General features: G+C 37.4%; 1 protein-coding gene across 1 annotated transcript in view; it reads left to right on the forward strand.

Moving 5' to 3' along the window:
- Positions 1-23,266, forward strand: part of LOC142627947 (serine/threonine-protein kinase 1-like) — a 28,153-nt gene extending 4,887 nt beyond the window's left edge. Inside the window, exons 7-18 of the mRNA XM_075801847.1 lie at positions 8,899-8,961; positions 10,128-10,172; positions 11,303-11,338; positions 14,768-14,823; positions 18,556-18,637; positions 19,225-19,353; positions 19,499-19,649; positions 21,202-21,355; positions 21,778-22,003; positions 22,417-22,602; positions 22,691-22,776; positions 22,912-23,266. Coding sequence (XP_075657962.1) covers positions 8,899-8,961; positions 10,128-10,172; positions 11,303-11,338; positions 14,768-14,823; positions 18,556-18,637; positions 19,225-19,353; positions 19,499-19,649; positions 21,202-21,355; positions 21,778-22,003; positions 22,417-22,602; positions 22,691-22,776; positions 22,912-23,011 — 1,314 coding nt within the window. The 3' untranslated portion in view covers positions 23,012-23,266. The remainder of the gene's footprint in view (positions 1-8,898; positions 8,962-10,127; positions 10,173-11,302; positions 11,339-14,767; positions 14,824-18,555; positions 18,638-19,224; positions 19,354-19,498; positions 19,650-21,201; positions 21,356-21,777; positions 22,004-22,416; positions 22,603-22,690; positions 22,777-22,911) is intronic.
- The last annotated feature ends 2,146 nt before the right edge of the window (positions 23,267-25,412 follow it).

Consider the following 25,412-nt stretch of genomic DNA (forward strand, 5'->3'; position numbering starts at 1 on the left):
AATATGAAGAGCAACTTATTGAAGTAAAGAGAAATAGAATGAATGTTTTTACTTATGCTTCAAATCACCTGTTGCTTCCATCTTAATAGAATGTTAAATATACTAAATAAATTTTAATAAATGGTGACAAAGTGGGTTGGGTGACTTCTACTTAGAAATTGAAAAAACTGCTTTACTTTTGACATTAATATCAATGATTAATGAGTTATCAAATAACCTATGTGTGTGTGTATATATACATATAATCAATGGTGTGATGTCAAAGTTGCCTTCACAAAAGTATATAAATTTTGTCAAGATGCCATTGCTGCGAACCAACTTTTTAGGGACATCAGACTGGTTCAATAAACAAATTTTATATGAAGAGTCTCCATATAAAGAAGGCTCCATCTATTTATCTTGACTCCTTGCATTGTCACATTATCATCTATTTATGACCTAATCAGGTCAAATTTGAATTTCTTGATTTTTCAGATCTGAAAGAAATTTATTTGAAAATTTTCTTTTTTCCCCATTGCAAATTTACTTTTAACTTTTAAGACTTCCTTTGTTAAGCAAAACCCCACCCTTCTATGAACCTCAGCTATAAGGAGAGGTTCATACTCCTTTCAAAGGCACTTGTCTGCTATAAATTAAAGTCAAAAGATTGTCTTATATTTGGTGAGATGGTGGGATTTCAATAATTTTTCCTCTATAAAAGTGCCCAACCAAGGAATATTATGTTTGAAATCTTTAGGGATATAATTTTTAGTCATATCTGAAAAAGAGATTGTGAAAGCTGTTCAACAGGATTCTTATAGTCATTAGGAACATCTTTGCTACATTATGGGTGGTGTACGTAGTTTTTTTTTTATTGAATCCAAACTTTTTCAGCTGGTGGTAGAGGAAGGGGGACGGTATTTTTCTTTTAAGGATTTTTGAGCGGAGTAGGTACTTCATGAAGTCGGTCTTCATGGGTAAGACAATGGCACAATGGCTGATGAAGAGTATAGAATAGATAGTTGTTGGGATTAGTCCGAAGTATTTCTTTTCGTTCAGGGAAGGTGATTTCGCATACACCCTCTAACGGAGCTCCAATTCTTTTGACTTGTTCCTACTATTGAGTGAACTTAAAGTTGGCGGGTCTAGGAGGTCCATTATTATTCCTGTTGGCAGAGCAAAGAATGGATGGAGGGTTTTTGGGTTAGAGTTAAGGAAGATGTTGGAACCTAAAAACTATGCGAATGGTGTGACTGGTAGTCGAAATTTGTGGCTCAGCTTCATAAGGATAACTCAAGGATTCAACCATTTAAATCCTTTGCTGATACGGTGCGTGGGCATGAGGTGCAGGTCAAAGAAGCAAAAAGCGCCGGTGAGCTTGCCAGGTCCGACGACTCTAGAAGGTAGAGTTGTGGGTTCTCGGCGCAGTACAGAGGAGTTTAACGTTGGAAAGCCAAATCCGGTAGGATTTCAAAGGAGAGCTCCGTTGAATTTCAAATCAATTGGGATTGAACATGTTTTTGGAAATAATCTTGAACTGGGAATTTCTGACTAGGTAGGAAAAAGCTTGACAGTAGAAGTGAATGGAGAAGGAAAAAGGAGGGTGGTGTGGAATAAAGGTGGTCTGAGGAGTTCCTTATGGGTATCGAGGGATCAGAGGGAGCATGTGCCTAGTGGTTCACGGGTTTACAATGTTTCTGTGGTGGGCTCAGACCAAGATGGTACTCTAGTGGGCTTTCCTGTGATCTCTTATCCAGATCCCACCGGCCCAAGTGGGTTGGAAGTGGGTGAAAGCCCAACTTTGGGGGACCTGAGACCCTTAAGTTAGGAAGCCCACGCCTTGGTGATGTCCAAAGCACCTCACGAAGCTTTGAATGCTCAGGACATCACAAGGGCTGAGCTTGACCTCGCTAAGGAGTCATTGGCGCCACCGGAGAAGGCCGACACAACGCGACAACAAGCCCCGATGACAGCGGTAAGCTCGGCGATCCAAACTGAGATGTTTTGTTGTCTGGCGAAGGTATCGGTGTTGGTTGGTGGCCTTTTTTTCCAATGGGTTTCACGTCGGGGCGTCACTGACAAATTTGGATAAGGCCGTTACAGCTCTACTTCATTCCACGAGGGCTGATTTGGTGTTTGTTCCTCCAACTGAGCACATGGGTTGCCCGACGGAGGCTGAGAGTCTGATTTCTGGGGGGCTTTGCACTGATGAACCTCCGTTCACATTGGGTAAGGCAGAAACAGAGGGTGATAGGGCATTTAAAGGTCTTGAGCTATCCAATTATGTTTTGAGTCCACCGAGAGTTGGGATTGAGGAATGGGTTGTTCTGGGTGGAGACGAAGATGATCGGGTTGAGGGTGCAAGTGATATCCTGGGGATAGACATCTCCCATGAGGCTAAGTAGTTCGTGTTGACATTGACTGAGGTTGAAATAGCTTATGCAGTTGAGGTCCTGGGTGATGTGGAGAGTTCTTCCCCATTGATGTCTATTAATCCTCTGGGGGTGGTTATGCCGGCTGAAACGAATAGTAATGCTGAGGTGAGGAGTTTTGACAACACTTTGAAGGTGTCTAATTGGGTGAAACATAGACTCCCTGGTTTCAGTAAGTTGATGAGGCTTTCTTTGGGTCGACATGAGAAGAAGATATATATTCAAGAGCACTACCTTATGCAGAAAAACATAAGGCAGAGAGAAAAATACAAAGGGAAAAGAAAGAGTAAAAAGAAAAAAAAAGAAAAAGGAACTAAGTTCACAAGAGAGAGCTAAGGAACATAGAGAGAGAATCACTAGAGGTGAGTCCCCAAGCCATAGACCAGTCAAACAAAGTGCCACTAAAAGAGGCCAATAGCTGGTCATCCAAACTTTCCATGTCCTTGAACGTCCTCCTATTTCGTCCCTCCAAAGACACCACATCAAGCATAATGGAGCTAAATTCCAAATACTAGACAAATGCTTTCCGGGCCAATTCCACTAGCCAAAAAGAGTATCCGCAACCGAACTAGGCAAGACCCAAGAAAACCCAAAAGATCTAAATACCAAATTCCACAGCCGATAAGCCTTTCCATAATGTAGTAACAAATGATTCGTCGTCTCCCCATTACTGCGGCAGTTGATACACCAGTCGACAAAATCCAACCCTCTACCCCTCAAATTATCACCTGTAAGGATCTTATCTCATACAGCAGTTCACACAAAGAAGGAAATACGCCAAGTAGCCTTAACCTTCCAAACACCTTTCCAAGGAAACACAATGGGCAAGGGGCTTCTCAGCTTATTGTAAAACGAACGAATATCAAAGTCCCCATTCCTTGTTAACTTCTATCGCATACGATCTCTGTTCTCAATAGGAGGAAGATTAGAGCCCAAGGTATGGAGAAAATCATCCACGCCACCCATTTTCCAATCATTTGGTCTTCGAGTAAAGTGAACATCCCAGCTTCTCCGCTTCTCTATGCCCAACCGTTCAAGAGAAGAGGCCACCGATGCCTCTTTATTGGAAGCAATCCCATACACACTTGGAAAAGTCAATTGAAGAGGAGAATCCCCACACCATTGATCTGTCCATAGTTTCACTCTATCCCCCACCCCTACCTCAAAGCGAATATTCTTGCTAAAATCCTCCTATCCCATGCGGATACTTCTCCACAAGCTACACCCATGCACCCCTCTACCTAGCTTGGACGTCCAGCCCCCCCCCCCCCCCCCCCCCCATTCTTTCCCAAACTTGAGGGCTACCACCCTTCTCCAAAGCCTTGTCTCTTCAATCCCAAACCGCCATAGCCACTTCCCTAGTAAGGCTTTATTAAAAGTAGTTAATTTCCTTACTCCTAACCCACCATTTTTCAAAGGTGCACACACCTTGTCCCATCCCACCAAATGAAACTTGGAGTCCCTCCACAAGAAGTTCCTTTGCAACCTCTCAATTTTATTGGCCACATGCATAGGGATGGTAAAAGGAGACAAATAATAAGTGGGGAGACTAGATAATGTGCTTTTAAGCAACGTTAGTCTTCCACCTTTTGACAAATATATCTTCTTCCAACCGGCCAACTTATGCTCAAATTTCTCCATGATAGGATTCCAAATAGTAGGGGACTTGTAGGTCGCCCCCAATGGCATACCAAGATAGGTCACAGGCAAAGACCCAATCCGGCATCCCAAAATCTTTGCCAGGACATGGACATTAGGAACCTCCCCAATAGAAACCAGCTCACTCTTCAACACATTAACCTTTAAACCTGTCACTGCCTGGAAATAAAGAAGAAGCATCCGAACATGTAGAATTTGCTCCTTATCAGCATCGCAAAACAGAATCGTATCATCCGCGAACAAAAGATGCAATACACATACCCCTCCCCCCTGTCTACCATCGGCCCTAAAGCCTTGAAACAAACCAGCCCCTTCAACTCTTTTCATCATCTTATTGAGGACCTCCATCATAACCAGAAACAACATGGGGGAAAACGGGTCCCCTTGTCTCAATCCCCTCGATCTCTCAAAAAAATCAGCTGGAGACCCATTAAACAAGACAGAGAAATGGGTTGTAGATATGCATGTGCGGATCCACCTACACTACCTCTCCCCAAATCCCATTCTCTTCAACAAATCAAGAAGAGCCTCCCAGTTCACATGATCGTAAGCTTTCTCAATATCTAATTTACAAATAACCCCCGAAAGTTTACTCTTCACCCTACTATCAACACACTCATTAGCAATGAGAACTAAATCAAGAATTTGTCTACCACCCACAAAGCAGTTTTGAGACTCAGATATCAGCTGATCCAAAACCTCTTTCAGGTGGTTTGCTAACACCTTGGCCAAAATCTTGTCAACACTCCCCACCAAACTAACAGGTCTAAAATCTCGAATATTGGAAGCACCATTCTTCTTAGGGATTAAGGCTATGAAAGTTGCATTAAGAGATTTTTTAAACTTATTATGTTGATAAAACTCTTCAAATACGGCTAAGACATCTCTTTCCACAACTCCCCAACAATGGTGATAGAAAGCCAAAGAGAACCATCAGGACTTGGTGATTAAGAACTGAGTCTTCCAGAATTTGCTGATCACCATCAAAAGCATATGTGACTCAGATATGAGTTTATCCAACATAATTCATGGTCTGTTAGCCACACCTTTGCCGGTAACTTATACACACTAGTCACAACACTGCTGGGCCAAAAATCTCTAATATTGGTGGTATTATTATTTTTGGGAATTAATAGAAACAAAGTATTAGGCAATTTCTCTATGATAATCTGCAAAGAATGCCATAACATTTATTTCAACAACCCTCCAACAATGTTGGGGGAAAAAAAACAAAATTGTTTACTTTAATGCCAGCTGCAGTTAGGACGGAAATTGTTAACATAAAACAAAATCTTTTCCACCCAGGCATACCTAAGACTGAGGCTTTAAATGCAGTGTATTGTCGAGGATGCCTTGCATTAAGGAAGGAGATAACAATACCAAATTTTTCCACAAGATGGCCAATTCTCGGAGAAGGTATAACCATATTAGTATGTTGGAGGTGAATGGGGTTATCTATGAGGACGAATCTGAGATGGTAGACCAAGTTGTACAGTTTTATAAAGAATTGTACAAGGAGACAGAGGAGTGGAGGCCTTTTGTGGAAGGTTTGGAGTTCAATCAGATAGAGGGGTTGGAGAGGGACTGGCTTGAACGGAGGTTAGAACAGGAGGAGGTTCTTCGAGTTGTCAAAGTAACTGTGACTTAGGACATGATACTTTACCTTTTGAGTAGAATGGGGTGTGGTGATAAGTGGAGGAGATAGATACATTCTTGTATTTCTATGGTCCTTTTCTCAGTTCTGGTTGGCAGATCCCCTGCTGCTTTTTTTTGTAGTTCTCTGGGGCTAAGGCTGGCGGACCCATTTTGACCACCATTATTTATATTGGTCATAGAGGTGTGGAGCCGGATGCTAAAGAAAGTTGCGGGGGGGTTTTATTCGGGAATTCAGAGTAGGGCCTGATCTAGTTGGGGGGTTAAGTATCTCTCATCTTTTATTTACGGAGGATACCAACTTATTTTGTGATGCAAATAGAGACCAACTTCTTTATATCAGAATGGTGTTGACCTGTTTTGAAGCTGTTACAGGTCTGAAAGTCAGTTTGGGTAAGAGTGAAGTGGTTCCAATAGGTTATTTGGGTAACATGGCTGATCTGGTGGAAGTATTATGTTGTAAAATTGGGAGATTGCCTATGACCTGCTTGGGAATTCCTATAGGGCTCCCTTTAAGGCACTTTCTGTGTGGAATTCTCACATTGGAAAAATTCTATAATAGAAAAGATGGAACAGAGATTAATTGGTTGAAAGATTATAGTGTCATAGGGAGGGAGGCTAACTTTGTTGAAGAGTACGCTTTTGAGTTTACCAACATATTATCTCTCCATATGTACAGTTCACATGTCTTAGGCAAATAGGCTAGAGAGGCTCCAAAGACATTTCTTGTGTGGTGCCTCAGAAGAGGAGTTCAAATACTCTTTGGTGGCTTGGGATAAGCTATGTTCACTTTTTGAGGTAGGCAGTTTGGGCTTACTGCTAGGGGCCAGTTATAGGTCCAAAGCTATATGGGATCCAATTTTAGAGAAGATGGAAGGAACTTGGCTGGTTGGAAAGAGCTTTACTCACTTATTTCCTCTCATTGTTCCCTATTCAAGTTAGTGTTGCTCAAAGGATTGAGAAGATTCAAAAGGATTTCCAATGAGGGGGTTTAGGAGATGAGTGTAACTTTCACCTAGTGAATTAGAAGAGACTATATGTGAACTGATTCAGTATGGTATTTTGGGGTTTGAAGTGTAGGGCGCTTTAATGGTGCATTGTTGGGAAAGTGGCTCTGACGCTTTGTTGTTGAAGGTGGCGCTCAATGGAGATCCGTTGTGGCTACCAAATATGGAATTGGGTTAGGTGGGTGGACTTTGGGGATGTTAAGGGAGCCTTATGGCGTATCTTTATGGAAGGATAATCGGAATGCATGGGAGAGATTTGCTTCTTTTGTTCAATATGAGGTTGGCAGTGGTACCTGTGTTTGATTTTTGGCTTGATTTATGGTGTGGGGATCCTATTCTTAAGGAGGCTGTTCCTGTTCTTTATGGTATAGCATGGAATAAGGAGGCGCTAGTGGCTGATTATTTGGGCTGGACAAATGGTGTAATGCATTGGGATGTTTTTAATAGGTCTGTTCAGGATTGGGAAGTGGGGACTCTTCATTCTTTTATGGGTCTTCTTTATTCCTCAAAGATTGTGAGGGGTAAGGAAGATTGCATGCGTTGGACCCTACCAAGACAGCTGTCTTCTCTGTTAGTTTGTATTATTGGGTTCTTTCTCCCACTAATGTGCAGAGCTTTCCTTTGAGAAGTATTTGGAGTGTCAAGGCCCCTTTGAGAGTGGCCTTTTTCTTGTGGACAGCAACTAGGGGGCAAATTCTAACTTTGGATAATAGTCACAAGTGTCAGATATGTATTGTTGAGTGGTGTTACATGTGTAAGATGAATGGGGAGTCTATGGATCATCTATTCCGTTGTGCTTATGTGCACAATCTTTGGTCCCTAGTGTTTTGCATGTTTGGAGTTCATTGGGTCATGCCATGGAGGGTGGTGGACTAGCTGGCTTGTTGGAAAGGGGACTTTGGTGGAGGCCGAACCATAGGTATGTGGGAGGCTATTCCTGCTTGTATTATGCGGATTATATGGCAAGAAAGAAACATGTGAACATTCAAGGGGACTGAATGTACGTTGCTAGAGCTGAAACTGTTTTTCTTGAGGTTATGGGCATGTTTGGCAGACTGTAATAGGTGCTGTAATGTAATAGTTATTCCTATGGTTTAGTTATTGTTTAGTTTGGTTATGTTTTTATTACAAGGAATAATCATTCCTTATGAATAGCTATTCTTCAACATGAAGAATAACTATTCCTCTTTAAAAGGTTGTATTAACTATCCTTTAGTAAGTGCAATAATTTAAAACTTAATATACTTCCAAATAAACAACCTTTTCATATGTATCTAATAATTATAAAACTGAAAAATCATAAAAAATAACACATCTCTCTTAAATTTAAAAATAACAATAAAGATTATAATTCATGTCGTAATTCTCATTTAGTGTACCAAACGTACCCTAATTGTATGATTGGATGGCTGCCTTGAGTAGGCATTCTTTTTTGTCCTTGTAGGAATTTCTGGACTCAATGTAATTTTTGTTAGCTTTACTCTTTGGTACACTACTTGTGTACAGGGGAGTCTGTTTTGCTGTTTTGTTCTTTGAGTATGCAATAAAATTTCTTATTTATGATAACAAAAAAAAGTCTCAAAACTCACTTCGATTTTCTGTTTGATTCTTTGTAATTTTTAAAGATACTGTCTGTTCAACATTGTGAACTTGAAGTAATCTTTCTCTTTCAATAAATATATTACTTTTAAAAAAAAAGTTTGGCTCCCAGGATGGGGAATGGGTGATTCAAGCTAGTGACCTCTGATTCATGAAGCATGGTCTCAACTGGTTGTGTTATCCATGGGGTGAACAATTTTGGTGAATATTTTTTATTTGATTTGATTAGTAAGTTACACATGCACCCAGTGGGTCTTGAACTTATTACTTCACCCTCCAAACAATTATATAATGGGAGAAGGAAGTGCCAGTTGAGCTATAGCTCATTAGCAACAGTTTTGGTGAATTGATAAAGAAAATTTATTAATAAGTAATCTGATTACCAATTGGCTGCCTTTTGTTCAAGGTATCTAATTATTGATCCGCCTTTGTTCCATTTTAGGCTTACTGATTTTCATCTATCTTAATGCTTATTCCACTGTTAATATTATTCTATTTTTCCTTTTCATTTTTCTGTGTCTGTACTTGATGATTGGAAATATTTTCACTATCTTTTGTCTTGTTCTCAGTTCATTGGCACTCCACATTGGATGGCTCCAGAAGTTATTCAAGAAAGTCGCTATAATGAAAAGGTATCATATTCTCGGTCTTGGTGGATTTAATTTTCTTTTGGGCTTCTCTTCTTGTTTTTTTGCCCACTAGGATGCCTTCTACATCATTGGATTACTCATTCTTTAACAAAACATTAGAACACCTGAAAAAGAAGGTAAAGATTTATTAAAGTTCCTTGGAATTTTTGATGAAGCAATGAATAATTTTCCATTCTCTCTTCAGAGTTGCATTACTTGCCGTATTTAGAGAAAACCCTGATAAACAGCCCCCATCCCCATCAATCGCATTGGCCAGCAACCTACCTAAGGCTTCCATGGCAAGGAAAAATAAAAATGGGGAAAGAGGATCCCTCTGCCTCAAACCACAAATCCTGGCAATGAAACCACTAGGACTGCCATTCACCACCACAGAAAAGCGGACAGTGGAAAAACAAGAGGCAATCTATGACCTTCCTTTCTCTCCAGAGCTGCACCTTCCCTGCATATATAGAAGGAAAGTCCTATTGACATGGGCATAAGCTTTTTCAATGCCTAACATGCAAAACACCCCAGGAATCCCATCCTTCAATCTGTCATCTAAACACTGTCTAGCTATAATGACGGAATTGTATTGATAATGTTGAAAGGAATTGTATTGATATTGGGATATGGTGAATTTAATCATTTAACCATGTACTTCTAACACTTCCCCTCACATGTGAGCTGAAACTGCCTTTTAATAGGTGAGGCCCAATACGTGAGAATTTAAATGGGAGATAGAGTGGAGGAGATAGGGATTGAACTCAAGATCTCCCGCTCTGATACCATGTTAAATTACTGATTTTCCCAAAAGTTTAAACTTTTGGGACTGTCGGTAATTTAATAGATATCGCATTTTATCATGTTGCTAATGTTGAAGGAATTGTATTGATAATGACTAGCTGAAAAAATAATCTAAAAATTTGGGATGATAACTATATCAATTTGAAGTGAAGGTCCTTCACTTATTTGAAAAGAGAAAGCATGCAAGCAAAGTTGTTTGATTCATCATAGCAGCTGGAACATTACACTCTTATTCAGTTCAGGTGTTTGGTAACATTTTTGGTGTAACTGTTTGGAGACATTACTGTTTGTTTAATTATGATTGTTCTAGTTAATTTTTTTGTAGCTCTTAACGACATGGTACAATTAAATATTCCTCTTTTCAGGTGGATGTATGGGCTCTTGGCGTGACTGCAATTGAAATGGCAGAGGTATATCTTCCAAGTGCATATTTTGTTCTACAATTAACTGGAAAAATATGAAAGCTCAGCCATCTCTTTAAAGTTTTAGTTATAAGCTGCTTGCAAGTGAATTTAAAAAAAAAAAAAAAAAAACAAGAAAGCTCAAAAAAAGATGTTGGGGGTTACTTCCTCCTAAACTAAAAAAATTGACCGAAGCCCCCCGGGAACTATTGGGAATAGGCAAATAGCCCCTTGCCGCTACCAATTTCTATTAACTTTGCAAATGTTAACGATATATGTATATTCCTTTGTACTAGATATACCCTTAGTGAAAAAAATTAATCACATCTTCTCTCTCTCCTCTGGGGTTTCTTCTTCAATCCTTCCCCTTCTCTCTCTCTCTCTCTCTCTCTCTAAAAATTATGGTTTATAGATCTTCACAGTTATACACATATGGTTTACATATCTACTACCCATAAATACAAAGAAATTCTCCAGAAAACCCACTGTCTACATACCCAAATCCCCCATCAGCAGAACCAAAATCAACCAATGCAAACCCCCTTGTTGACCTCTGATTGCCAATATGAGAAGTGGTGTTTTAATACAACAGCAACAACGGAGCAAGCACATTGAAAAGACTTGACCCATGAAGACAATGAGAGTTCCATGCCTGATCTCAAGCTTCTATTTTTCCAAACCTTACTTGACTGGTTCTCTGTGTGGAGAAACCAACATTTTTCTTCTATTTTGGATTTACTTGACTTTTGTAATGTTCGTTTTTGATTTGTTCCCCCTTGTATACTCCTTGTGTAGTTGGGTGTCTTTCTCTTTTTAATATCAATGAACCTTTATTACTTATCAAAAAAGACTTGACCCATGAAATTTCAATTTGTGAGAGAGAAAGAGAGAGAGAGGTGAGACGGGTTCAATAGATGAATTATTGGCGAGGACCACTGGTAGTGGGTGGAGCAAAGGAGGACTGGCTTGAACTTAGATTAGCATGGTCTGTGGTGAGAAGTTTCACACACACATATACAGAGAGAGAGAGAGAGAGAGAGAGCTCAGGGTGACATTGGTCAATCTCATAGTCATTAATCCCTTTTCCTCTATTTTTCACTTATATAAAAAAAATTCCTCTTTTTTTTTTTTTTTTTCAGGGACTTCCTCCTAGATCAGCAGTACATCCAATGAGGGTTAGTGCCGCAATTTTGATTTATTATTTATACTGTAATTTATATTTTCATTTGTCACACATTAATCCATGTTTGTGCATTGGTCTCCTTGGAATGTGGTTGTTACATGATGATGTCTTGTGTTGTGCTTATATGCATTCAATAGTGTAGGACATCTTGGAAAATGAATGCAACTGGGAGATAGTCCCCCAAAACTTATATGTAGGAATGTTGCCTATCTTTTTCTTAGGTTAAAAAGGCCTTCCTATATTTTGATGTGTACTATGTTTGCATGGGTATGATCTAAGGCCACCTAGTTATTCTACAAGTTCTGCCTCTTGTCCACAAACTGCTTTGAAATTAGCTTCTGCAATCTGTTATAAAGTGTCTATATGCTTTCTCTTTCCATTATCAAAAAAAGAAATATTTCATCTTTCAACACTAATAGGACTAATAGTTGCACTTTTTAGACACTGTCTAATGAACCTTTTTTTTTGGTTAGGTAATTGGAAGTTTTATTGAATAAAAGTGCATCTTGGTCATGATGGTGAACAAACTGTACTTGAAACAACTAGAAACAATCTAATGAACTCAATGAAAGAAGCTCTCAAGAGTCTTATTGGTGTTTCATTTTTTTTTTCTTATAAAAAAAAATGAAACACCAATAAGACTCTTGAGAGCTTCTCAAAACGCTAGACCCAGCTTAACTGGAGTGAGACTCTGAAATATACTTTTTTGATAAGTACTAAGTAGTTTCTTTACCAAAGAGCAAAAAGGGTGTATCCCCTAGTACACAAAAAGTATACAAAGGAAGTGCCAAAAATAATAGAGAGAAACTGGATCAAGGTCAGATACTTTGACATATACTGAAAGGAAAATTGTGAACTTGGCAGATGCTTACAGTTCTGCTACTGCACAAAAGAAGTTTTATAACTCTCATACCGAAGATTAAAAACTGAATATTTATAAAAAAAATGGATCTTTGAAATAAGGTAAGACTTGTCTCCGTTGGATGTTTGTTGGCCCTACATACTTCCTGTCAAAACTTGAGTCTTTCTTAAAGATATGCTTTGGCTTGGGAAACATTTTTCAAATGTTTGGAATATGGTACTAGCGTGTCTAATGTGGTTAATTTGGCAGGAACGTACACACTTACTTTTGAAGATATTGAGAGACCCTTAGATTTGTTGAAGTCTATGCTAGTTGGGACTTTGTTTGAGTGGTCTTGTATTTGGGGTTTTACTCTTATGTATTTCTATTTAAGATTTCCTACATTCTGTTAGCATTTCTTATTGATTTGTTTGTAATTGTTTCAAGTATAGTGCGTTCATCGTTGTGAACACAACATACTTTTTTATTCAATAAAACTTATATTACCTATAAAAAAAAAAGTGTTTGATCTTTGTCCTATTTTGAATATAGTTATTTTTGCTCCTCAAAGAAAGGAAACAAAACTGGAATCTACAGAAAGAAGCAACTAAATCCTTTTACATATGGCTGAATGAGTTTTTATATCATCTTTATTATGTACTTGAATATTATAAGTTTTAGCTAATTTCTTGAAGAGTATCTAAAGTGAGGAGACCTCATGGTTGTAGCATGTGGAAGTAGCATATGGAAAGGCATTTGAGGCTGGTCAGTTTAGATTTTTCTGATTTTGTGTCTATTAGGGTGGGGAATGGCAGGAGAATCAGGTTTTGGCATGATGTGGTGTGGTGATCAGTCTTTGCAGGTCTTGTTTCAAGACTTATACTTGCAGTGGAGAAGGATGCATCTGTGCATTCATTGATTACGTTTGGAGAGGATGGTAGAAGCGGCTGTTGAAATCTTAGATTCCTTATGGATTTTTGTGATTGGGAGCTAGAAGTGATGAAAGATCTGATGGATTTTCTTTACTCCAAACAATTAGTAGAAAGGAATGATGATTATTTACTTTGAATCCAGATGGGAAAGGGCAGTTCAATGTTCAGTCCTATTACCCATGCTTGTGATGTACACCTCCATGTTTCCTTAGAAAGGTGTTTGGGGTAGTAAGGTTCCATGTAAGGTAGCTTTTTGCATATGGACAGTAGCTTTGAATTCCATATTGGGCATAGATAACTGTGTTAAATGGAAGCTATTGATTGTTAATAGGTGTGTTATATGTAAGTGCACTAGTGCCTAAAAAAGAAGTGTTAGTGCAGTAGTGAAACAGTTGATGACTTGTTGCACTGCACCATTGCTAAGGAGATGTGGTCTTTTGAAATCTTAGATTCCTTATGGATTTTTGTGATTGGGAGCTAGAAGTGATGAAAGATCTGATGGATTTTCTTTACTCCAAACAATTAGTAGAAAGGAATGATGATTATTTACTTTGAATCCAGATGGGAAAGGGCAGTTCAATGTTCAGTCCTATTACCCATGCTTGTGATGTACACCTCCATGTTTCCTTAGAAAGGTGTTTGGGGTAGTAAGGTTCCATGTAAGGTAGCTTTTTGCATATGGACAGTAGCTTTGAATTCCATATTGGGCATAGATAACTGTGTTAAATGGAAGCTATTGATTGTTAATAGGTGTGTTATATGTAAGTGCACTAGTGCCTAAAAAAGAAGTGTTAGTGCAGTAGTGAAACAGTTGATGACTTGTTGCACTGCACCATTGCTAAGGAGATGTGGTCTTTTGCATATATAGTTTTTGGAGTACTGTGGATAATGCTAGGCCAAGTCACTGATTTGTTGATGATTTGTAGAGGGGTGTTTGGATGTCATTGTAATAGGGTTGTGTGGAAAGCTACACCAGATTGCATTATGTGGACCATTGGGAGAGAAAGGAATCGCTGGATTTTTGAGAATGAAGAGCAATCTATGCAAGATATGAAGAATATGTTTTTAAGATCTTTGTTTGAATATTTTACTTCAATTGGGGGGTGTCTTGTGGTTCTATTGTTGATATTTTGGACCATATGAGTGTCTGCTTGTAATTCTCTAAGGTGCTTGCATTTGAGCATTTTCTAATAAATTATTCTCTTGTCAAAAAAAATATGTATGATGTCCAAGGAAAAATGAAGGATCATGGTATTATTGTTTGTTACTTTATAGTGCAGCGATAGAATTGATTTTTAAATTGGTATACCATTGTTGACAGGATCTAGTGCATTAGTATTGTTATGATCGCACCCAAAATTGGTATACAATTTAGATCACTGAAAACAAATTCTATGTGTTTTTCACCTTATGTAGCTCCTCTAATCACTAAATGTCAGTATTATGGTCTTTACAGTTTAGAATAATGTTATTTTCTACCTTGCTTGCTGATGCATGCTGCATAATAAGTGAACCTGTGACATCTATTTGTTATGCAGTGATGAGGGAATATATGAATTATTTATTTTCTGATGATAGGTTTTATTCATGGTATCCAGTGTTATGCAGTGATGAGGAAATATATGACTTATTTATTTTCTGTTGATAGGTTTTATTCATGATATCCAGGGAGCCAGCTCCAATGCTTGAGGATAAAGAAAAATGGTTTGTTTTTAAGTCCATTATATCTACATATTCTATTAACAGTTATTGTCAGTGCTAACATGTAAGTTAGATTGTGATGAATAAAATTTTGAATTGGAAAATTTCATTTGTTGGGTGTTGATTCCTAAGTTTTCTCTACTTGGTGCTGATTTCAGACAATCCCCTAAGTGCTCAGTTCATCCTTTTGTTCAGTTTTCCCCTTATCCTCCATTTGATACAGTCTGGCATCACTTATATCTATAATTTCCTTTAAATTTGGTAGGCACTTGTATGATAATATAATGATCCTTGTACGATCACCTTTTGGTCTCTCCTTCCCGTCAAATTGCTTTATATGCTCATTTGTATTTACACGTTATATAGGCTGTTTTTGTATCGAATCTGTTGGTATGTAGGATAAATTGGGGAATTTGTAGGGTCTTAATAAAAAGAGGAAGGTCTTGATTTTGGGTTGTAAGGAAGAAGGGAAAAAAGAAATATATGGTGTATAGGGCAGTATGAACAATACCTGTGAATAGTTGCGCAAGAAAGAGAAGAAGAAAAGAGGAGAAAGGGAGAAAAAAAACACAAAAAGTCAAAATACCTTAATGCTCAAAACACTATTTTTATTAATCCACCCTATTTATTCTTCGAGTACATTGAGCATAAATATTCTTTTTAGCACTAGTACTAGTAGTATTAGGACTCCTAGTTTGACTAATAACCTAAAACCTAAGAAAGTACTAACTAATAAATGAATAACTTAGACTCAGAAAATAAATCCTAAGAAAATAAATTTTGGACTCAACTATACTACTAAAAATAAAATACCCTTAATTCGCATCGCAAAGGTTACAGAAAATACCCTTCAATTTATTTGGTGTTCAGTGGGTTATGCCACTAAGAATTTTGGATCTGTTATCTTCTTGGCAAGGCTGGTTTGGGCATCACCATAACAGAAGAATTTGGGAAGCAGTTCCTCATTGCTTATTGTGGTGTTTATGGCAGGAACATAATGCTCGAAGTTTTGAGGACTGTGAAAGGACCATCCCTGAACTGATTTTTTTTTTAAAAATTATTTATTATTATTTCTTTTTGTCCTTATTTCACTGGCTGCCATCTTCGAGTTCCTTTACCTTCTCTTCTATTTTAGATTTTATTGATTATTGTAATTCACGTTTTTGACTTTTATGGTCTGCTATACTCCCTGTGTAGAGTGTTTTTCCTCTTCGATAAAGTACATTATTTTTTTTTAAGAAAAAGGGTTATAGAAATTACAGTTTTGCCCTTGAATACAAAATTTACCAAAACTTGTGAAATAAAAACCTAAATTAAAAATTGTTTTTAACCTTAGGACACATACATCTAGACCTCTAAAGCCACACAATTTTTACTTCAATTGGATTTCACATGTGGGCCTCATGAAGTAAATCTTGAATAGACGAATTTGTAAAATAGTAAAAAATTAATCTTCCGGCTACATCAGTAATGTACCTAATCCCTTATCCCAAAATGAGCCTCCTGCTCTCCTTTGGAGGATGTTCCATAATAGTGTCAACTTACGGTGGCGCATTTTTGGTAAGACTTTGAACTTGTTCTACTTCATTAGACATTGTGCCATTTCAAACGGAGATGCAAAATAAAATTTTCATGATTCTTACAGCAATAAGGCTTCTATGACCGCTTTTTGCCGAGTGAAAATTACTAGTTTGTATTCAGAAGTAGTGGGACAAACTTACACATTGTTTATAATTCATCTCAAGTCTTAAGAGAATACATTCTTAACCTATACTCTTTCTATTTTAAATGTTGGCTGAATTGGGTGGTTAGGTATCTACAGGTTGAGTTGTGTTCATTCCAGTAATGTTATAAAGATCAGGAAACAGTGGGTGAGAGAGAGGCAATGGTCTTCCTCTCCTGCAGCAACGTAGAGAAGAGTTCATGTAGGCCATCTCTAGGCTATCTTTTTTAGAAATATCTTAAGTGCTCATAGTTCATAAGAATGATAACTTCCCAAAGCAACTGTCTTGACTGTCATTGGAATAATTATTTGTTTTTGTGATTTCTCTCATATGTCCAATTTGGACCTTACCTCTCTAGATGCAGTGCTAATTCTTTCCTCATATAATGGTACGCTTGTCCTAAAGAAAAGAACTAGAGCATCTTTTCTTGGTAATGTTAATGTGCAATTTTTATTTTATTAAATTTCTGATTGTCGCAAAAGTTTAAGCTATCAGAAAATGGTGAATTTAATCAATTAACCATAATTCTAACACTCCCCCTCACTTGTGGGCCTAAACTTCCCCTTAATAAGTGGGGGGCCAATAAGTGGGAATTTAACATTTTAAATAGGAGTTAGAGTTAAGTTAGAGATCGAACTCAAGATCTTCTTCTCTGATACCATGTTAAATTACCGATTGTCCCAACACATCTTTGTGTGTGCTCTATCCAAGACTTGTTTCTTCAAGTCGAAAAAAGGAAGCCTCGGTGACTGAGGTGATGAAGTTCCCGAATGGTGTTCTCTTTTGGGATCTAACTTTTAGAAGATACAGCAAAGATTGGGATTTGGAGTCCTTCTACAGTTTAATGTCTAGAATTTATGGAGCTTCTTTGAAAGGAATTGGGGAAGATAAGATGTGTTGGAAACCTGCTATGGGAAAAGGTTTTGCTGTTCATTCTTACTACCAGGTGCTGACTAGAAGTTCCGATCAGTCCTTCCCTTGGAAGACTATTTGGAAGTCTAAGGTCCCCTCTAGATTTGCTTTTTTTGTGTGGACTGCAGCTTTGGGGAATATCTTGACTATTGATAATCTTAGGAAGCGGCGGATTTTGATTTTGGATTGGTGTTGTATGTGTAAAAGAAATGGGGAATCAATTGACCACCTCCTCATCCATTGCTCTATTGCTTTTGATTTATGGTCTATGGTGTTTACTCTGTTTGGCATTCATTGGGTTATGCCGAAATCAGTGGTGGAGTTGTTGGCTTGTTGGCAAGGAAAGTTTGGGAGGCATCGGAACTCTGCTATTTGGATGGCTGTGCCCCATTGTTTGATGTGGAGCATTTGGAGGGAGAGGAATAACCGGCTTTTTGAGGATTTAGAGAGATCTGTTTCAGATCTTAAACTCTTCTTCCTTAAGTCTCTTCTGGATTGGGTTACAGTTTTTGGCTTTCGTTTTTTTTTTTTCTGTCCATGGTTTCATGGACTTTTGTACTTTATGTACTTGATTTGTTTTTGTCCTTGATGTATACTTCCTGTATACTCAGGTGACACCCCCCTTCTTTCAATATATTTTTATTACTTATCAAAAAAAAAAATTTAATTAAAAAGGACAAAAAAAATTTGATGAGAGAGAGAGTGATCTAATATTGCAATTGAACAATGGAAGCAGTGGATTGGGTTGCGAAGTGTGGAGCCTTTCGTCTGCAATCTCACTACTAACCCAAACCCAACCTGAATCATGATCAGTAGCTTTCCTAAGCAATTATTTATAAAGGTAACAGTTAAATCAACAAAGTTGTAATCCTATAATAATTCTTGATGATTTAAGTTTTGTAATTTATATTGTTGTCACTGGCTGAAGCAATATAAGCTCACAATGGTTTTATGTTCTACTTCAAGCTCTAGCAAGCAGAACCTTCTGAATTCATGGTGGTTCTTTTAACTTTCATTGCATACATGCCCAAATATTTCTGCTGTTTGTTATGACATTTCTTACTTAAAAAAATGATAAACATGTTATCTCCTTTGGCAGGTCTCTTTTGTTCCATGATTTTGTTGCGAAGTGCCTAACGAAAGAACCTCGTCTACGCCCTACTACATCTGAGATGTTGAAAGTACGTTAAGTAACATGCCTATTTGTATGATTAAACAATCAAATTTTAGAGAAATTTTGGTCCTACAAAGTTTTATGTTACACGTACTCCTTTAAGGCCTTGCATGTTTAAAATAATAGAAGAGCTCAAAGTATTTCCTCATATTATTGTCTATGCTGAGAAAGTGATCCAGATATTATTTAAAATTGTTTCTGTTTTGTCATGCACATGTATCTTGCTTGGTTTTGATATATAACTTATGGCTTGGTTATTAATGATATAATGCCTCAGTTGTGTAGAAGAATTTTACAAATTTACACTGGTTCAGTGTAGGCTATATGGTGTAATCTATTTATGACCATGAGAAACACTGATCTAGCATTACTAGCATTATGTATAGGCTAGAAACTGGTTCATTATTATGTCTTTGAATAAAATTTTCTTTACTTATAAAAAAAAGCATTAAGTATAGGCTAATGTTCCATAGAGCTAAGGGATCTTATTCATTTCTTTTGCCATTAAGCATTGATGATTAAGAAATTGTATGCATATTTTGTTAAGTTTGCATGTGTTCATTCTGGTTTGACCTATGTTTTCTCTATTTATAGCACAAATTCATCGAGAAATGCAAAAGTGGACCCTCTGCAATGTTCTCAAAGATTAAAACAGCAAAGGAATATAGGGCTTCCATGGCTCTTCAAGCACAAAATCTTGCTCCAACTTTGCCTGGAGATGATGTACGTTGACATTTCTTGATTTTAGTCTCTCCCCCAATTCATCCACACCTCTCTTTCTCCTTCTGTTCCACCCTCTCCTCCTGAGGTGTCTCCTTTTACAAGAAATTTTTTTAATCTTAGTTTTACCGTTTTGAATTTGAAACAGCCACTGGAAGCTTCAAACGAGAATGATGATTACAGAGGTACTGTTCCATCAAGGCCTAGCAATATTGGGATTAAAGTTGCAAATGAAGTACCTGCACGTAGCACTTTGACGAAACAGCACATATTGGATGGTACAGAACAAGATGGAGAAGGTATGCATGTCTTACATTTTTTGTCATTGAGCACATATTCTAGCTTGACGTTAGGCTATGATTCAAGCAGTGAAGCTAAGTTCTGTCACAATATCTTCTGAAATTAAGTGGCTGATTTCCGCTTGTAATTCTTAAGGCTTCCTTGTGTTTTTTATACATGAAGTAGTCTCTTTTCAATAAAATTATTCTTACCTATACAAAAAGGGTCCAGTTAATGTATGCCCTTAGGGCACACATTAATCATCCATTTTAGGAAACTTTTTATGGGAAATTTAAAAAGCTGTCAAAAAAGTTACTCTTTTTTTTTTTTTCCATAAAAAATTTCCTAAAATGGTTTACTAACATATGCTCTAAGGGCATTCATTAGTAAAACCCTAAAAAAAATTGGCTGATTTTTACCTTTCAAAAAAAAAAAAAAAATTGGCTGATGTTTTATTCAGTTGACCATTCATGTTAATTAACATCATCATCAACTTGAATCTAACCATTTGTGAGAAAATTAAAAATGTGAACCTAATTTATAATTTAAACTCATGATATGAACTCACGCACACATTTGAGAATATTTCAACTTATTTTTTGATAAATTAAGGTCGTACCTAACGCATGAAATTCCCACTTATACGGGGTCTAGGAGAGGTCATGGTAGACAATTATACGCCCAATTTTTTTGAAGAAGCTAATTCCTGGACTCGAACTTGTGACCTGTTGGTGGAAGGCAATTGCCATCCTAGAAATGACCTTACCTCTTCAACTTATTTTTTGATACTAGTAGAAAATCAAGAGGTCCCCCGTGTTTGGGTCATATGCTTTAACTTGCCTGTATAAGGCATCGATTACGAGTAATTGCTAGCATGTGGTAGGATGGTAATGTCACCAGTGATGTTGTCCTGACTTCTTTTTATAAGGAAAAAATCCCTAAAAAGATCAAAGATACAGCAACAACAACCAAGCCTTACTTCTAGAACTTTGGGGTTGGTTATGGATCGTTAACAGGCTAATCAGGGTTGGCCGCATGAATTCTTTTTCGCCATTCTATCCTATCCAAAATCATGCCTTCTCTCAACTCCTTAATTGACTTGTCTCAATGCCATTGTAACAATCTATCTTGTATGATTTTTTTTTTGTTGGTAATTTGATAATTGGGGAGGGGGGTTTCAAACCCTGGATGTCTCATTTGGAAACATTTGGAGGTGCCAACTAGTTGAGCTACAGGACTCTTAGCCTATCTTGTATGATTTATTCCCACAGAATCTGGTTAAAGAGGCCATGGTCATGTCATCTTATCTCCGTTGTTTGTTAGGTGATCATTATAGCTGTAATTTACATCTTAGAGATCACTTGAAGATCTTTTAACTGTTTGTACAGAGATAACTTAATACAAGTTATAGGAGGCAAATAAGTCATTTGTTTTTAAGAGAGGAAATCCTTTTAGGGTTTCTCAATTTTCCATGCATATTTAAGAGCCAGCAGGTTATAAAATATTGCTGGACAATACTGTTCTTACCTGAGCACTGTGTCTTCTAACGTATGTGAATTCCATGTATGACAGGTAATTTTGGCACTGTAATAGTTCATGGGGAAGATGAGGTAGATACAACGGCCACTCAGATGCTAATTTCCAGTGCTAAAGAACACTCACCTGCTCTTGAACATGTTGAAAACCTATCTGCTAGTGGCATGGGAGGCAAATCAGCTTCACCCCAGTACTCCCCTCATTATTTATATCTGATGTTAATTTAGGCACCTATATCTCGCTTTGTCATCCCTGCCTTTTTTAGGTTGATTTTCAGTCAATTATATAAATGGTTATTTTTTAGTATATATGATTGCAGGCAGTGATTTTGCAAATTTTGTCAAAGTTGATTTCAATTTGCTAAAGACAGAAATATATATTACAGTATATATGGCTGTAGACCAGGATTTTTGCAGATTTCCTAAAATGTGGTTAGTTTATAGTTTATTTGGTTATGCAAATGCTCTTGATATGTATCTCTACTTAATCTGTCATACTTTGATGTTAATTCTTCGCTTGTGTAGTACTTAGAACTGTGATTTCATTTTCAATTTAAAAAGTTTGTTTTTGAAACTTAGAGGGTGCACCAATTTTATTCTGATGGTTTCTCAGGGTGGAGAGTATAAGAGGTGTTGATGCAAACAACACATTGGTTGGAGAATCAAATTCTGTTACACAGACCATACGGGCATCTTCTGACTCCGTTTCTAGCTCTACTGAACAGAACCTCAAGACAACGGGTATTACTCATGTGGAAGTTGGGGGTGGCAGTGGTATAAACAGTAGCACATTGAAGAATGATACTGTTAGCCGCAAAGCTTTTGCATTGCAGGATAAGGTAATTTCATATGGAATTCTATATTCACCAAATGATAAATGAATTGTATATGTATACTGCATACTGCTTCAGAAGTAAGCAATTAAAAGGTCAGTCAGGGTGGGGATCCTTTTGTAGAGTTTTGGATATTCAGTTATGAACATTAGATTTGGATTATTTGCATATAGAATGTAGAGCATGGGTAGCTTAGGATTTATTGACTGGAGATTCAGGATGGCTTGCTAGTCTATTATTTTTTGTATTATTTGTTTCTCAAAGAACTTACTTTTCATGCGGTTGGATTCTGATCTTTTGTTTGACTTCTTGCCATTTTGATATTTTTCACTCTTCCTAGGAGCCTCTGAAATTGCTTATTTCTGTGGCTGAATATGGGGCCCTGCTAACCCAGGTTTCAATGTCAATGTCATTTGCAGCTTTGGTCCATATATGCAGCAGGTAATACAGTACCAATTCCATTCTTGAGGGCAACTGATATATCCCCCATTGCTCTCTTGTCAGACAATGTGCTTGGTAACAGTGAAACTGTAGATGTTGAGGCATTGCAGGAGCTCTTTACTGGTGATGGACAGTCGAAAAAGGGTCGAAGAGGACAAAATGAGGTCACACCTTGTCTCTTTGTGTGTGCCTGTGCACGCGCTCATATGCCATTTGATAATATGGGTTTCTTATCTGTTTGTTGTGTTGCAGATGCCCCTTCGTCCAAGCGTGTGCCAGAGACTCACTTTAAGTTCTACCCAATTGAATTTGGCACAGGCTTTAGCATACCACAAAATGTTGGGCTTCTTTACTTGTCTAATTATGGGTTTTGTTGTCTGTAACATTATTGACCTTACATAAATGTCTACATTCTTGTTGAGGTATGTTGCTTGATTTTTTTTTTTCTTCCTTTCGTTATTCATTTTTTGCAGGTGTTATGAAGATATGCCACTCCAGGAGTTGCAAGCAACACAGGAGCAACAGACCATTCAAAATCTTTGTGATACACTTAGAACTATTCTTCGGTTGTAGATAGGCAAATGCTGCTGCTTATGTAATTTTTCTTAATCTTAGTCTGTTTAGGTTATGGAAAGGCGAAGGGTGGCACTAGTTGTAGTCTTAACATTTATTGCCGCAGCTTATACATATATAATATATGTAAATTTTAAAGTAGGGCTTTTCCCAAGAGAGGATTTGTAAATTCTCAAATACCTTTCTCATCTCTAATTATTTGAATTTTTAAAGAAAAAATTGTCATGAAATCCCGAAGAACAAGGTCTATTGCCACTACTGTCTTCCTCACTTGTTTCTTCCATTTTCCCTTGATCATCTTCACTTGTCTCTTACTATTTTCCCCAGTTTCAATAAGGATCCGCCACATCAGAGACTTTGCTACTAGATGGGATACACAATTACATTATTTGGCACTTAATGGACACATAAACATCCATGGACAAAAGAATTTGTTTCAAACGCCATATGACGTTAGAGTTCAAAATAAATAATAAATAAAATAAATGGAAAATTACACTTTGTCCACATTGGTTTGCCCCAAAAACAGTTTACCCACCTGTGGCCTCATTTAACTTTAAAACATAGTAGAAATTAAATCAAAACGCCAAACAAATCTGCCTTAGAATGAACACCCTTTCTCTTCGATTTTGGTCCACTCCATCAAGATCAACACATGAAATTCCCATCATCAAGTTCAATTGTCATTCCGATCAAAACCCATGTGAAGGATCTTGAAGATTTTATCTCTTGGGTTAAACCACAGGTATGATCTTGAATCTTAAGGTTCTTAATTTTTTTTTTTTTTTTTGAAATTGCAGAAATTTCTGGTAGACTACGAATTGATGATTTCACTTGTTTCTTTCTTATCAATTCATAGAGAAAGAAGAAAAAGTATGGTTGGTTGGTTTGGTTAAACTCTGTTTTATTGAGTGAATGGTTTAATTAAATTTTTGAAGGATTCATATTTGTATATTTGAGTTTGGTCTCCTATTAAATCCCATAAATTGAAATGGTCTCTAGGTGGATTTTTTAAATCCTTGAATGATGTATGGTAATCATAATCACAGTCAAGTTAATGTATGGTACAGGAAAAACAGAAATTATATAAATAAAGTTGCAATACCTGGGATGATGATGGTCTAGAATCTTGTCTCTCTAGGTGCATGAAAGTTTGGTTGGCTAGATGAAGAGTACCAATAGGCCCTGGAGGCAGCTTGTGGAGTTGAAGCTCTGTTAGCTGGTTGTAAGGATGAAGGCTGAAATCTAGAGGTTTCAGCAAAAGGTTGATATGTAGGTTGGGATGTAGGTTGAGTTGTGGTTTGGGGCCTTGCTTCAGCAACATTCTTCTTGGTTCTACTTGCAAAATTACCTCCTTGTGCATATATCACAGCTGTACAAGTTACAAACATATTCATAACAACATGTGAAGCAAGAAACGAAGTGACTAGGGTTGAAGTCTAAATATACTTACAAAATTATACTTTTGAAGCCTATGTCTCCTTTGCCATGCAGTCTCACCAGTAATGACAACCTTTCAACCTCTTAAATTGTGCCATTCTCTGTGACATTTCCCACATTTGATAGTCTTGTTCATTTTAGAAACCCTATATGGGTTCCTTGGCTCATTAGGGGTTTTTTTCCTTAGCTTGGGAGGTCTACTAGGTGGCTTGTAAACATGAAGGGCAACTGGAGCAAGTTGTCCAATCTGAACCCATTCTGATTGGCCAGACATTGGTTGAATAATCTCCTGGTAAGTTCGAAGATATGTTTCCCTTAGGTAGCAAGGATGCACATAATCTTCCACCTTCTTTAGGTTCTTAAAAATAGCAGCAATGCCATGTTTGCATGGGAGTCCTGTTAAATCCCATATCCTACAACTGCATGTCCTATTTGTCAAATTAACCACATGCCTTTCACGGTCATTATCAACTTTATACATGAACCTACCAGATGGAGTAGCGCAAAAAGGTACACTCTCTAGTTTTAACTTCTCTCTAACTTGTCATGAATATTTGGACATACCTTCCCAACATACTTCTCTATACCTCTCATCTTTTACTAGAGTTTAGTCATTAGCCTAACTCTAATCCACTCTAACGTTGCTAAGATGGGCTTTTTCCTAGCCTTCAAAATCATGGAATTGAATGATTTATTGAGATTATTGGCTTAACAGTCACTTAATGCCCTGCTAGGAAAATGAGACTTAGACCATTGTATAGGGTTGATGTCAACAAGATACTCCTAAGCCTAAGGGTCTAGATTCTTTAATTCTTCTATTCTCTTCTCAAACTCCCTAATAGTTGTGGCTCCAACACATCTCTATAATGCATCCTTCAACTCCAACCCCTTGTGGTCAACTTTGAAGTTATTGTAAATATGCTTCACATAGTATTTATGCTCCACAGTTGGAAACAACATC

The sequence above is a fragment of the Castanea sativa genome, chromosome 3 (genome assembly GCF_040712315.1).
Source record: "Castanea sativa cultivar Marrone di Chiusa Pesio chromosome 3, ASM4071231v1".
Classification (NCBI taxonomy): Eukaryota; Viridiplantae; Streptophyta; class Magnoliopsida; order Fagales; family Fagaceae; genus Castanea; species Castanea sativa.